The sequence below is a fragment of the Pan troglodytes genome, chromosome 1 (genome assembly GCF_028858775.2).
Source record: "Pan troglodytes isolate AG18354 chromosome 1, NHGRI_mPanTro3-v2.0_pri, whole genome shotgun sequence".
Classification (NCBI taxonomy): domain Eukaryota; kingdom Metazoa; phylum Chordata; class Mammalia; order Primates; family Hominidae; genus Pan; species Pan troglodytes.
In genome coordinates this window covers 229,548,456-229,563,320 of record NC_072398.2, presented here as the reverse complement: position 1 = coordinate 229,563,320, position 14,865 = coordinate 229,548,456, and the positions used below count along the sequence as shown (strand labels likewise).

Genomic DNA, 14,865 nt, shown 5'->3' with positions numbered 1-14,865 from the left:
GGAGAGGCTGAGGCTCCCACTTCTACCTGCCCTCAGGGGGCTTCCTGAGCCAGGGGATACCAGCCAAGGATGTGGCACCCCACTTCCTGGGCACTGCCGCAGAAGGTGGGAGGGAGGATGGGAGGATGTCAGAGGAGCAGGCCGGGGCTTGTGGGGGCCTCCGGTACCTCTGCTGGGAGCTCGCGATCCAAGGGACACAGCGGGAGGGGCCACCGCAGGTATTGAAACAGAAGCAGCTGGCGAGCCCTCCAGAAGTGGGAGCCCTCCAGAAGTGGGAGCCCTCCGGGAGTGGGAGCCCTCCGGGGGTGGGAGCCCTCCAGGGGTGGGAGCCGGCTTGGACTCGCTGGCCCTGAGCAGGTACCTGGGCTCTCCCTGTGGGTGAGAGCAGTGGGCGGGCAGGCTGGGAACTTAGGGCTGTAGGACCTGCTGAGTGGGTGCCATTTCATCCTCCGGGGGCTTCGAGGGCAGAGGTCCCTGCCTAGAGGAAGATCTGCTGGTCTCCGTGTGGCCGTTGTACCCTGGGCACTCGGCCCGGAGCTGGGCCTGGGCCTGGGCTGTGCTTCCTGATTCAGTGGGGACAGGGTCCAGGGGACCTCTCCACCCTGTCCCCAGCATGGCCCGGTCCAGCCTGGCCCCGAGTGACGTTGTCAGTGAGAGTTGCCCAAGGCAGCAGGTCCAGGGTCTGAGCAGAGGCTGAAGGCCTGGCACCGGCAATGTCCCCTTCTTAGGCCAGGGTCTGGGCTCCTGGGGATCGGCCAGCACTCCATGGCCAGGGCGGGGAGCAGCAGGCCTCGCTGGGGATGGCCCCATGACAAGACCAGCCGGTGCTCCTCTGACCTGTAGGCCCTCTCCAGCTCTCCAGGAGCCACAGAGACCAGTGTGGCTGGAAGTAAGGGCGCCACTCTGGGACCACGGTGGCTCTCAGGGCAGGACTGGGTGGGCAAGCGTGGACTGCATCTGTCCTGCACGGGGTCCTGCGTCTGGCTCGCCCGGTGCCGTGCTGTGGGGCCCACGCCAACGGCTGACCTCATGGTCCTCCGTGGCCTCGCCTAGGCTTGCGGCAGCCGACGTGGCATTGTTGCCTAATTAGGTTGGACTGTGCCAGCCCCAGCGGAGCCCACGCCCGGCCCTTGCGCCGGCAGACGTGTCGGGGCACGGCTCCTGCACTCCCACTGCCGCAGGAACTGCTCAGGAACCTGCCGGTCTCCGGCTGGGACGGTGGCTGGATCAGCTCAAGCCTCCAGGGCCCTGAGGCTGAGGGGCTGAGTGCTCATTCCAGCCGCCTCGGGGAACCTGGGCTGGGAGACCCCATGCCTGGGGGTGAGCCTGGAGCCAGGGCAGTGCGGTGAGAGGCTCCGGAGAGAGGGCTGGGCACCACCAGGCTTGGGTGAGGAGGGAGTCCTCTGGTCGAGAGCGAGCTGGGAGTCCTGGGGGCCCCGGGGTGGGTGGCGGCCCAATGCCCTCTCCCTGCCATCTTCTGGGGCCAGGGCTGCCAGAGGTGCCGGGCCAGCCAAGTCTAGGTCTGTGCCGATTGGAGGGGGTGGGTGAGGCTGGAGGGCCAGGGCCTGGGGTGTGCAGGGTGAGGGGACAGGTGGCCAAGGGGCCCTCCTTCCTGGGGATTGGGTGCGAGGAGGGAGGCGAGGTCAAGGGTGGGGGTCCTACCTGCCAGGGCTGCTTCTAGGGCCCTGGGGAGAGAGACATGCCGCCAGGAGCCTGCCCCTCCCAGCCCTGGCTGTTCTTCCCACCTGGCAGAGCATGGCTCTGTGTGTTTGAGGGCCCAGGACTCCTGATGTCCATCTGTGCTGGGCAGGCTGGGAAGAATCCAGGCCTAATGGCCAAGGCCTCCACCTGGCCCCTGTTAATCCCCTCCCCAGGGAGGGCACTCACCTCCCTGAGGGGCGGGCACCAAGGAAAAGGTGGCCAGAAAGGCTCTGAAAGGAGCTGGCCTGAGAGTGAGGAGTTGGCGGGTGGTGTGGTGGAAAGGCGGGTTCTGGGCAGGGAGGCTGAGCAGAGGCTGGTGGGACGGAACCCCTGGGCCAGGACGAGGAGGCTGTTTGGAGCCTGGGGCCCCTTCTTGGGAGCAGTGAGAGTTAGGGGTTTGGAGCTCAGCCAAACGGGGCTGCCCTTGGCAGACATTACCAGGGAGACCGAAGGGGCCTTGATTCACTGCATGGGCTGCGTGGTGACCAAAAGGGCTTGAGACCCTGGCCTCAGGAGTGACACTGGTGAGACCACAGGGCTGGAGAAAGGAGAAAGGGCTGCCCGCCATGCCTGCGGCTCCTCTTTGGGGCCGTGGGGGCCCATTGTGCTGTGAGGGCTGGCAAGTACCTCCTGTACCCAGCACAGCAGGAGGGGCTGGGGGGGCCAGCCTCAGAGACACCCCAGGCACCTCTTGCTTTGCAAATGTGCTCCTGGGAGACTGGCTGGTTTCTGTAAAGTGACTCCTGTTTTGCCTTTAAATTTCATCAAGCTGTGGGGAAAGTGTCAACACAGAGAAACAGCTGGAGCATGGAGGAAGCTGTGGCCTCGGGTCCCTGGTCTTCTGGCTTCCTCTGTGACTCCCCCAGAGACTTGGGGTTTCAGGGCAGGGTCCTGTGGCTCTCCTCCCCTGCCCTTTGGTTCTTCCCACCTGACTCTTCAGACACAGCTACCCAGCCCCACTGTGCTGGCCTATTTACCTATGAGGTGCAGTGAAGCTGGGCTGCAATGCAGCGCCTGCCAGCAGGGGTCACTGGGCACACACTGTGCTCCCTCCCCCGAGTTATGCACCTGCCTGGACAGACCTCACTCACCAACTCCCTCTGGCCTTCTTGCTCTCTCTAGGTGTGTGATGAGCTGCTGGCCCAGGCTACACCCCGACAAGGGACACCGGGGGCCCTGGGAGCAGAGGGACCTCGGAGCAGCCTCCTCCTGCCTCCTGTGGACGGCCGGCCCCAGCTGGTGATCCCAGCCAGTCCCAGCTTTCAGTTGCTGCCTGCACTGACAGTCCTCAGTCCCTCCATGATGGCTCCCCCGACAGCCGGCCCCCTTCCTGGCCCAGCTCTTCCGCCTGAGGACCCAGGGCCGGATCCGGAGAGCAGGTGGCTTTTCTTGAGCGCCAACATTCTGCCCGTGGGTGAGTGAGGCCCTGGCTACCCACACCAAGCCAGAGAACATTGTTCTTCTCCTGCTGAGTGCGTCTCTGTTTCCTGGAGCCCAGGGACAATACGGTTCAGGGTTCAGTTCAGTGATCCTGATGTCCCGTGATGTCACCTGGGGAGAACTGGGGCTCTGCTAGCACCCCAGGGCAGGTGGGGCCGCCACGTGCAGAGGAGCCTGGCGTGCAATTCAAGAGCTCTCAGTGTGTGTCCCTTCGTGTGGGCAGAGAGGGGGTGGGTTCATTCTTGGGGGACGGCTCTCTGCCCACCTGCTGCACTGGGGGGTCTGGGAGAGGTGCCCCTGCAGCTCACGATGCTTCCTTCTTGGTCGTGTTGTCACTGTCAGAAGGGCGAAGGCCTCCCGATGTGGCGGACAGCTCTGGGGTCTAGTGTGGAGACTTTGGGGTGTGGAGCTGGTCCCCTGAGCTCCTGAGCTTCTGCTGGGATGCCCTGGAGTGGCAGGCCTGTGGCTGGCTGCCTTGCGTGTGCATGTGCGTGTGTGTGTGCGCGCACACCGCTATCTGCTGCTTCTGCTCCCCCTGGGGGCCCCTGCTGCTCTCTGGGCGGCCGCTCCCAGGCAAGAACCATGGCAGTGGTGAGCGTGTGTGCGTGTTGCGTGTGTCTGCCTGCACTCGTGAGGGTCTGCACCTGTGCCTACATGGTGTGTGCCCAAGTGCGTGTGTGTGTGTGTGTGTGTGTGCTCATGCTCTGTGCATGCCTGTGCCTCGCAGAGGTGGCTCCGGCTTGTTAATGCCACATTCTCCAGATATGCCCAGACAGGTCTTCGCCATCTGAGGGTGGAGCTGCGCCTGTGGAGCTGCACACAGCCCCTGCCGGGCTTGGGGCCCTGGCTTTCAGAGCTGTCTGGAATGGACACCAGGAAAAGGGGAGACCAGATGGGGGAGGGGAGCAAGCTGCACCCCCTTCTCCAGAGCTTCCAGAGTCCTGGAGAGCTTCCAACTCTGGCAGGGCCTGGGGGCGGGAGGAGCCAGCGGTCCTATATGCAGAAACAGTATCAGGTCCAGGGGCAACAGTTCCCAGGATAGGGGACTCCTGCTGTGTACCCTTCTGCTGCTGGCCCTGCCCCTCATCACAGTCCCTGCCTCTCCATTCCTACCCCTTGTTACTGTCCCCGCCCCATGCCTGGGTGGTGGATGCTGAGGGAGGGCAGTCTTGTGCTGGGTGCTGGGCCTACCCTCATCCTGGGGGCCTTTCTGGGAGGATCCTTCTTGGTTGAGCCTGAATCGTGTCCCTTTCCTTTGAGTCCGTGCCTGCCGCCACTGATGCCAGCTCAGTTACCTGTGCACATTAGGGTAGTGGTTGGCAAGGTGCCCTGGGTGGTGTGGGCCTCTGGCCTGCTCCAGGACAGGCTCGGCTCTGCCTGTTGGGTTTCGGGGTCCCAGGTTGAGGGGCTTGTATGGAGCCTCGTGCATTTACCAGGCGTCAGCTTCGTGCTGCCTCCTCTGGGACTCACGGCCATGGCTGCCGACAGTGAGGCCAGGCCCCACTCTGCAGATGAGGCGGTGAGGACCCCACAATGCTGGGGCTGGCACCTGGCTGCCGACTCTCTCATCTTCCTGGCTCACACCCTCAGCCCTGAAGCGGTGGGCAGTGATGGGGATGGGGGTCGGGTCCGCTTGGGAGTGCAGCTTGGGGGTGAATAACTGAGCACTCCGGCTGGGACTGGGGCAGGTGGACAGCAGGGGGCCCAGGTTGGGGGCCGTGGGACAGCATTGGGGCCAGCTCCCTGCCCTGCTGGCCCCTCATGGCTGACAGCACACCCCGTCCCCTGTGCAGTTTGCCTTACCCCAGTTCTCGTGTATCCGTGGTAACGGGCTTTCATTTAGAGCAGCTTGATCCAGCTCCCGGGGCTAACGGGTGGGGGAGAATGCAAATGACTGCTGGGCACGTGGCCGGGCCCATGGCACAGGCTGGGGTGTGCACCCGGCCCCCACACTCAGTGCCCTGGGCCCGGGGGCCCCTGCTGGGCATGACGAGGGTCTGAGCTGCCCAGACAGTGCACTCTCCAGGCTCTGGGAGCCTTCACTCCTGATCCCTGAGCCTCTCAGTGCCTGGGGCCGGATGCCAGAGGTAGAGGGTCAGAGCCCGCCGTGCAGGCTTGCCTGGACGCACACCGCCACCCTCCCACAGCAGGGAGGGTCCCCAACTCCCCCGTCCGGAGGGGCTGTCACAGGAGCTGCCCCTGGGAGGCGCCTGGAGGTCTTTCCCGTCCGTCAGGTGGGGAGGGGTCTGTGGCAGTGCTCCCTTCTCTTCCCGGTGCACACACGGGCTGGGTGGAAGAACCTGGGCACCCTGCCTGCCTGTTACCCACCAGTGCCCATGGCTGAGCTTCAAGTGCCCACCCCTTGCCCCCTCCCATCCCTGAGGTTGGGGCCGTGTTTCCCTCTGGGAGGATTGAACAGCTTGGATGTGGGGCCCCACTGAACTCAGAGGTGGGAGCCTTCTTCGGGCTGCCCCCTAATACTGAGCCAGCAAGTGTAAATGGGGGTCCTCCTTCCGCTCTTCCCCTTCCAGATTGGCTCCCGGCCCCCGCTGTGTATGTGCTCAGGTGTCCGGGGAGGACCAGTGTGCTGTGGTTGGGTGGTGGTGCTGGGAGCAGAGGCAGGCAGGTTTTGTGGGGCTGACTGCATGTGCACCTGGGGCTGCTGGTGGCCTGGCCTCCCTGGCATCTCCATGTGGATGAGGCTGGCAGCATGGCCCTACTTGGCCAGGGGTTGCTGAGGCCCATCTGGGCCGGTGTGCTCCTGTCCCCTGGAGTACTCCAGCGGGAGGCTGTGGCTCTCGGGGTTCAGGGCTGCTGGAGTATGTGTCCCCCCATTCTCACTGAGCTGGAGCTGGAGTGGCTCAGTCTCGGTACCTTGAGGCTGGCACAGGTGGGAACGGTGTGTCCGCACAGCAGGAGCCTCCCCGGGGGCTTTCTGACATCAAAGTGCACTCAGATCTGCGTTTTCCTTCTGACTCTACACCGGCTCTTATGTTGGCGGCTCTTGTATGTTTCTTTTTTCCCTGATCATGAAAGCAAGACTCACTCAGAGGAGATGCTTTGGAAAATACAGAAAAAGACAAGGGAGAAAATCAGACCAGCCATTGCCATCCACCTCTCCCCGCTCCTTCGTGGCTTTGGGTGCCTGGGTTAGGCAGAGCCCCTGCCTGCTCCCCAACCCCCTCAGAGCCATCGACTCCCTCCACGGATGTGCCCACACTGGGGGTCCCGGGTGATGTTGGCCGTTTGGTCCCTTCGAACCTTTGAATTTTCCCCTGGAGCCCGGCTTTGAGTGTCTGCCTCATGCTCCGAGGGGCAGCAGTGCAGTCTCCCCCGGGCACCGAGGAAACTCGACGCGCTGCTGCCATCAACATCGCAGGAGTTTCCTTCACAGGCATCGCGCATCCGGCTTCGTGGTGGGTCTCCCGTTGTTTCCTTGGAGGCTGCGGGTCTCCCAGGGTGGCGTTTGATGTATGTGCACCGAGCTCTTTGAGGCTCCCACCTTCAGCTTCTTACTGAGCAACCAAGGGAGGTGGCTGGGTGTGCCAGGGGCCGGCGGGGGCCGCGCCTGGGCAGGGGGCACCGTGCCTTCCCCGGGTCAGTCCCTGCCTGAAGCCAGGTCAGAGGCTTTTCTAGAAGGAGGCAGGACACACGGACTCACCTTCACAGCCGTCTACGACCTGGGAAGGTGGCCCCAGCTCCTTGTGCCGTGGGGCCCCTTCTCTCCCGGGCACCCACAGGGCCTCTGGCAGGGGCGTATTTCCCCCATGCACAGGTTCCTTATCTGTCTCCACAGCTGTATCCAGAATGCAGTCTGGTTGTGGAAAGCAAAATTAAACGCTGCCTTTGTAGACAAAGCAGCTGCCGCCAGGTGCGGGCGGCACAAGCTCCGTCACTGGCCTCGGGGGCCCTGACTCTCCTTGGAGACGCAGAACCCTGGACACTGGGCCGTGGGACCCTCCAGTCCCGGAAGGGCCAAGTGTGGCAAGGGCCTGGCTTCCAGCAACCCCCTTCCCCCCACAGCCAGCAGAGGAGCCCCAGGCTGCCCGGGCTGCCAGCCGCACTAAAAGTGGGGAGAGCCTCGCCGGTTGTGTCCCCACTCTGGGGCCATGCAAGCTCCTCTCGCTGGTGCCACGCGCACTGATGATGTGCTTCACCTGGAAATCGAGGCTCCCTGTGGAAACCACCCCCGGGCAGGATCAGCTGTGGGTTGTGTATGTCCTCGGGCACCCATGCTGTACCCAGGCTGCCCAGGAGAGCTGAGCCCGCACGGGAAGGCAGGCCCCTAGAAGTGTGTCCCCGTGGCCCAGAGCTGGCTTCTCAGGGGGGATTTGTTCTGAGAAGTCCGTGGCCTGCGAGCCTCAGCATGCAGCAGGCCGGGCAGAACACCGGGGCCCAGGGACTTGGCTTTGTCAGCAGCAGGAGGCAGGTGCACTGACCTGGATGGTCCTGCCCGGGCTGCAGTGGGCAGTCCAGGAGCTCTGCTGGGAGGAGGCGTGGAGCTCACCAGGACGAAGGAGAGCATGTGGAAGATGGTCCCGGGGGTGAGGACCTTTCCTCCAGGAACCCCTGTCACCTGCGGACAGTGAGCAGGCCAGAGGCCGGGCAGGGGCTGTGGGGGGTGGGGCCCGGTTGCTGCCTCTTGCAGGGAGGGCACCTGGGCTCAGGTGTTTCCTCAGAGAGGATAGGGAAGTGAGGCTCACGCCCAGGGGTCCCCGGGCTCTGGGCTGACCAGCGCTCTCACACCACCCTGGGTAGTCAGAGGGCACCAGCAAAGCTGTTTTAGGTTCCAAATGGCTGGAGGCTGGAGGCACGTGTTAGTGAGGCGGAGATAGCAGGCGCAGGGGCCTCTCTTTGCAGGGACTGGGGAAGGGGCCAGGGACCTCAATGGGGTCCCTGGGGAGGACAGAGGTGGGAATAGTTGCTGGCTGGCAGGGCCCGAGTGCAGCGTGACACGGCTCTCAGAGCCCGCAGCACGCCTGGCCAGCTATGATCTCCAGGAGGGGAGACTAGGTTTCCAGGGTCCTTTGATGGCTGTGGAATACAGCCAGGGTGGAGAAGATGATGAACTGTGGGCAGCTGGGGTCCAGAGCCCCTGCGATGGGAGGCTCAGCTCAGCCTGGAGTGAGTGGCCCCACACCTGGGGGGCTCAGCTGGGAACACCTGGTCTGCCCAGTGTGGGGCTGAATTTGCTGCTGAGACTTGGGCTCTCATTATCTCTCTCCCTCTGGCCAGGAAAAGAGTGAGGGCCCCTCCTCCCTTCCTCCCTCCTCCCTCCTCCCCTCCTCCCTTCCTCCCTCCTCCCTTCCTCCCTCCTCCCTCCTCCCCTCCTCCCTCCCTCCCTCCTCCCTTCCTCCCTCCTCCTTTCCTCCTTCCTCCCTTCCTCCCCTCCTCCCTTCCTCCCTCCTCCCTCCTCTCCTCCTCCCTCCTCCCTTCCTCCCTCCTCCCTCCTCCCCTCCTCCCCTCCTCCCTCCTCCCTCCTCTCCTCCTCCCTCCTCCCTTCCTCCCTCCTCCCTCCTCCCCTCCTCCCCTCCTCCATTCCTCCCTCCTCCCTTCCTCCCCCTCCTCCCCTCCTCCCTCCTCCCCTCCTCCCTCCTCCCCTCCTCCCCTCCTCCCTCCTCCCCTCCTCCCCTCCTCCCTCCTCACCTCCTCCCCTCCTCCCTCCTCCCTTCTTCCCTCCTCCCCTCCTCCCTTCTTCCCTCCTCCCCTCCTCCCTTCTCCCTCCTCCCTTCCTCCCTCCTCCCTTCCTCCCCTCCTCCCTCCTCCCCTCCTCCCTCCTCCCCTCCTCCCTCCTCCCCTCCTCCCCTCCTCCCCTCCTCCCCTCCTCCCCTCCTCCCTCCTCCCCTCCTCCCTCCTCCCTTCCTCCTTCCTCCCTTCCTCCCTCCTCCCTTCCTCACTCCTCCTTTCTCCCTCCACCTTTCCTCCTTCCTCCCTTCCTCCCTCCTCCCTCCTCCCTTCCTCCCTTCCTCCCTTCCTCTCTCCTCCTTCCTCCCTCCTCCCTCCTCCCTTCCTCCCTTCCTCCCTTCCTCCCTCCACCTTTCCTCCCTCCTCCCTTCCTCCCTCCTCCTTTCTCCCTCCACCTTTCCTCCCTCCTCCCTCCTCCCTCCTCCTTTCCTCCTTCCTCCCTTCCTCCCTTCCTCCCTCCTCCCTTCCTCCTTCCTCCCTTCCTCCCTCCTCCCTTCCTCCCTCCTCCCTTCCTCCCTCCTCCTTCCTCCCTCCACCTTTCCTCCTTCCTCCCTCCACCTTTCCTCCCTCCTCCCCTCCTCCCTCCTCCCTTCCTCCCTCCTCCCTTCCTCCCTTCCTCCCTTCCTCCCTTCCTCCCTTCCTCCCTCCACCTTTCCTCCCTCCTCCCTTCCTCCCTCCTCCTTCCTCCCTCCTCCCTCCTCCCTCCTCCTTTCCTCCTTCCTCCCTTCCTCCCTTCCTCCCTCCTCCCTTCCTCCTTCCTCCCTTCCTCCCTCCTCCCTTCCTCCCTCCTCCTTTCTCCCTCCACCTTTCCTCCTTCCTCCCTTCACCTTTCCTCCCTCCTCCCTTCCTCCCTCCTCCTTCCTCCCTCCACCTTTCCTCCCTCCTCCCCTCCTCCCTCCTCCCTTCCTCCCTCCTCCCTTCCTCCCTCCTCCTTCCTCCCTCCTCCACTCCTCCCTCCTCCCCTCCTCCCTCCTCCCTTCCTCCCTCCACCTTTCCTCCCTCCTCCCCTCCTCCCTCCTCCCTTCCTCCCTCCTCCTTCCTCCCTCCACCTTTCCTCCCTCCTCCCTTCCTCCCTCCTCCCTTCCTCCCTCCTTTCCTCCCTCCTCCTTTCCTCCTTCCTCCCTCCACCTTTCCTCCCTCCACCTTTCCTCCCTCCTCCCCTCCTCCCTCCTCCCTTCCTCCCTCCTCCTTCCTCCCTCCACCTTTCCTCCTTCCTCCCTCCACCTTTCCTCCCTCCTCCCCTCCTCCCTCCTCCCTTCCTCCCTCCTCCCTTCCTCCCTCCTCCTTCCTCCCTCCTCCCCTCCTCCCTCCTCCCCTCCTCCCTCCTCCCTTCCTCCCTCCTCCTTCCTCCCTCCACCTTTCCTCCCTCCTCCCCTCCTCCCTCCTCCCTTCCTCCCTCCTCCTTCCTCCCTCCACCTTTCCTCCTTCCTCCCTCCACCTTTCCTCCCTCCTCCCTTCCTCCCTCCTCCCTTCCTCCCTCCTCCCTTCCTCCCTCCTTCCTTCCTCCCTCCTCCCTTCCTCCCTCCTCCCTTCCTCCCTCCTCCTTTCCTCCTTCCTCCCTCCACCTTTCCTCCTTCCTCCCTCCTCCCTCCTCCCTTCCTCCCTCCTCCTTCCTCCCTCCACCTTTCCTCCTTCCTCCCTCCACCTTTCCTCCCTCCTCCCTTCCTCCCTCCTCCCTTCCTCCCTCCTCCTTTCCTCCTTCCTCCCTCCACCTTTCCTCCTTCCTCCCTCCTCCCTCCTCCCTCCTCCTTTCCTCCCTCCTCCCTTCCTCCCTCCTCCTTTCCTCCCCACCTCCCTCCTCCCTTCCTCCCTCCTCCTTTCCTCCCCTCCTCCCTCCTCCCTTCCTCCCTCCTCCCTTCCTCCCTCCTCCTTTCCTCCCTTCCTCCCTCCTCCCTTCCTCTCTCCTCCTTTCCTTCTTCCTCCCTCCACCTTTCCTCCTTCCTCCCTCCTCCCTCCTCCCTCCTCCCTTCCTCCCTCCTCCTTTCCTCCCTTCCTCCCTCCTCCCTTCCTCTCTCCTCCTTTCCTTCTTCCTCCCTCCACCTTTCCTCCTTCCTCCCTCCTCCCTCCTCCTTTCCTCCCTTCCTCCCCTCCTCCCTCCTCCCTTCCTCCCTCCTCCTTTCCTCCCCTCCTCCCTCCTCCCTTCCTCCCTCCTCCCTTCCTCCCTCCTCCTTTCCTCCCTTCCTCCCTCCTCCCTTCCTCTCTCCTCCTTTCCTTCTTCCTCCCTCCACCTTTCCTCCTTCCTCCCTCCTCCCTCCTCCCTCCTCCCTTCCTCCCTCCTCCTTTCCTCCCTTCCTCCCTCCTCCCTTCCTCTCTCCTCCTTTCCTTCTTCCTCCCTCCACCTTTCCTCCTTCCTCCCTCCTCCCTCCTCCTTTCCTCCCTCCTCCCTTCCTCCCTCCTCCTTTCCTCCCCTCCTCCCTCCTCCCTTCCTCCCTCCACCTTTCCTCCCTCCTCCTTTCCTCCCTTCCTCCCTCCTCCCTTCCTCTCTCCTCCTTTCCTCCTTTCTCCCTCCACCTTTCCTCCTTCCTCCCTCCTCCCTCCTCCCTTCCTCCCTCCAAGGTCAGTGGTGACTCCCCAGGGCTTAGCCGTCACCTGTGGCTCTGTCTCCTGGGAGGCCTGGAGAGGCAGGGGTGGGTGGCTATGCAGGCTGCGCTGGCAGGCATGGCCCGAGGGTCAGGCTAGTCCCTTCTCCTAGTGTCCTGGAAACTGGCACTGAGTGGGCATATGCAGCCTTGTCCTGGGCACCGTGGCTCCTGGAGTCTGGTGAAGAGGGCAGGGTTGGTCTTCCTGGGCCAGGGTAGGTGGGGACCTGCAGGCAGGGGAGGGTGTGGGCAGCATGGCCCATCTGGTTAGAGCGTCCCAAGAGACCACCCAGCTGAGGCCTCGTGGGGAGCTCTGGGCCCAGGGTGCACCTTGGGTGGGGGTGAGCATGGGGACCTGAGGTGCTGCTGGGGCCCCTCCCCGGGGCTTTGCTCCCAAGACCCTTCCACAGTCCCCAGCCCAGACAGGGCCGCCAGGCCTCTCGCCTTCTGTGGGGCAGGGCAGCCCCCATGGGTCAGGTGCTCGGTGTTGCCCTGGGGCCCAGTGGGCAGGTGAGGGAGCAGCAAGGCCACAGCAGGTCCCCGGGTCATGGAGGGCTTGGCTGGGAGGGAGCAGGCTTGGGTTATGGCCCAGGGTCACTCTGCCAATTTCGGTGCCTTGGTGGGCTGCGAGCCCCTCCTCTCTGAGCACGGACTCCTGTTCCAGAGGCCCCCACATTCTCTAGGGTTGCTCCATGCAGTGCCCAGCCCCTACTCCTGTCCAAGACTGACTTAGACCTCCTCTGGCCAGCTGGACAGCTCTGCCCAAATCTCAAATTCATCATCCCTGAGGACTCAACCTCAGACCCTGACTCCAGGCCTCCCTGCTGGGCAAATAGCACCCACCGCAACTGGGGGGCCCAGATCCTGGGAACACCCTCCTGCCCACCATCTGACTCAGCCTGGGGGTTTCTCTCCTGTCCCATGTCCCCCTCTTTGCTCCACTCCTGCAGCCCCCACCCCTTCAGAACCACCCTCAAGTCATACCTGGCTAAGCAGGGGCCATAGCCAGATCGCCTGCTCCCTGCCTCTCTCTCTAGGGACAGGCAATACACACATGCACACGCACACATGAAGGCACACACATTTGTGCAGACATGCACATACACGTGTGCATACCACACACATACGTGCACACACATATGTATACCCACCCCCCCCACACATAGGGAAACACATGTGTATATACAACACATGTTCACATGCACCCAAACCACACACGTGCACACACAGTACATGCACCCACGCACGTGGCCATCCATCTCAGTGGTCTTCCAGAACTCGCCTCTCACCGCCTCCTCTTTGGCCTCGAAGGCCTTCCACGATCTGGCCCCTGCCTGCCTCTTCCACCCCACCCCAACTGAGCAGCCACCAAGGTCCCTCCAGGCCCGCCTGGCACCTACTGCCTCAGCATTAGTAAAGTTCTTGGCAACTTGGTTGTGTGCTGGCTTTGCAGGTCCCTGGGCTGAGGCCTCCCCCAGGGCAGGGTCACACTGCGCTCCCAGCCACCTGGCTCAGAGCCCTGGGGATGCTCAGAGCGTGCCTGTTGGCAGCCGTGGAAATGAGCAAGCGCGGAGATGAACGGTGCTCGGCAGACGGTGTGTGCTGGTGCCCGGCCCTGTGCAGGCGACAGTTGGTTTACAAGGAAGTGTGCACTGGGCCCGGCTGGCGTGGGGTAAGAAGAAAGGGCAGGGCCCAGTGTCCCTGGGTCCCACCAGTCTCTGCCCCTTGGCACCCCTGGGGCATGACTGTGAGGCCGAGGGGCCCAGGGTCAGCCCAGGTCAGCAGGAGGCCCAGGGGAGGGTCTGTCCAGGAGGCACTCCCTCCTGTACTGTCTCCCATGCCCCTGCCATGTCCCCTGCAGCTCACCTCCTGCAAAGGTGTGCACACTTGACCCTGGCCTCCATCAGAGAGGGCAGCGTGAGGGCTCTGGGTGTGGGTGCCCACAGGAAGGGGAGGGGGCTGGTGCTTCTCCACATCGTCTTTGCCGATTGCCCAAGAGAGAGCACCCCCGGCCACTGCGGCTAGGGCAGGTGAAGGTCCCTTCTTGCCCCCGCCTCCCAACACCTGCTCCCCACAGCCTGGAGGTCTATTTTCCTCCAAATTTGCTCGGATCATTCCAGCTGGGAGCACCCCCCGTCCCGCTGCCTGCCCACCAGTCTGCCACCCTCCCTGTGTGCCAGAGGGGCCTCTGGTCCCATGGGCACCTTCCCTGCAGATCTGGGGTCCTTCAGGGGGCGCAGCGTGTGCAGGGGGGAACTGGGGCAATTCGCGGCAGCATTGAGTGTTTTGCCCCAATTCGCCGGCGTGGGCTGCCCTGCCCAGGGATCTGGATGGGCCGGTGGAGCCCAGCTCTGGCCACATGGGTGGCTCCAGGTAGAAGTGGCTTTGACTACGCCCTCCCAGCCCTGACCCAGCTCCCAGGGTCCCTGTCTTGCTAGACCTGGACGGAAATATCTCCCTTGCCAATGAGAGACTGTTTCAAGGCAGGATACCATGTCTCTGGGGACCCTGGGCAGGTGCCTTTCTCTCTTTGTGCCTCAGTTTCCCCCTCGGAGAAAAGGGTGTGTCAGGCCTCAATGATTCCTAGGGGCAGACAGTGCCTATAAAGACCTTTGGCCCCCCGAGGGTGTCCTCACCCTTCTCGCTGGCACCAGCCCATGCAGCAAGGTGCCTGGGGGGGTCTCAGAGCAGGAGGCTCAGCCCTGCCCTGTGGGCTCCCACCCACCCCAGTGCTGGCCAGACCTGGTCCCCAACCCCAGGGCTGCCCCCGGGTTCTGGGCCCTGTTCATGGGAAGCCAAGCCAGGGGCAGCTGATCCCATCCCACCCGTTCGTTGTCTTGAGTTCTGATTGAGAACGGGACGTCTTCAGACCAGATGCTGGTGGAAAATGAAACACACACTTTCTAAATTTAGCTGCTGAGGATTGCACGTTTACCCGATTAAGCCCATTGATTGAGTTGCGTGCACGTGCTCTCTCTGCAGTGCTCAGCTGTGCCTCTCCGGGCTGTCTGTCCTCCATGGTGACCTCAGGCTGCAGAAGGGCCTCTGAGACCTCCCGCCCAGGTCTCTGGCCCTGAGCCATCTGTTCACCTGGGGCTGACACTGCCGCCCTCGAGGGAGAGTCCCGGGGTCCGTGGGGAGAGCCCGTCAGAGTCCAGCTGGATTCTTCTCCACTGAGGAAAGGCATTGCCTGAGAGACACCGCAGCCAGGCCTGGCTGGAGTGTTCGAGGGCAGCGGGCACGCGGCTCCCTGCCTGCAGGGACCTCACGATCTTAATGTGAAGGGCAGACTCAAAATCAGGGCAAGGTCATGTCCGGGACACTGCAGGGGACAAGGCAACCAGGGAGGCTTCCCAGAGGAGGTGCCTCGTTCCTGACCTTGGAAACCAGGCAGGGGTGGGCAGGGGGCCTGTGGAGAAGGGGGAGTCAGGCTTGGTGGAGTGTCTATGAGGGAAGGGCA

The 14,865-nt window shown here is 63.8% G+C and overlaps 1 protein-coding gene across 3 annotated transcripts in view; it reads left to right on the top strand.

Annotated features, from left to right (window-relative positions):
• Positions 1 to 2,835: 2,835 nt before the first annotated feature.
• PLCH2 (phospholipase C eta 2) overlaps positions 2,836 to 14,865 on the top strand; it is a 79,115-nt gene continuing 67,085 nt past the window's right edge. Inside the window, exon 1 of one of the 3 annotated variants that reach the window (XM_063805936.1) lies at positions 2,836 to 3,115. In XM_063805936.1, the coding sequence (XP_063662006.1) occupies positions 3,001 to 3,115 (115 nt within the window). In that variant the 5' untranslated portion in view covers positions 2,836 to 3,000. The remainder of the gene's footprint in view (positions 3,116 to 14,865) is intronic. The other 2 variants (XR_010155262.1, XM_063805947.1) reach the window with 2 other exon arrangements.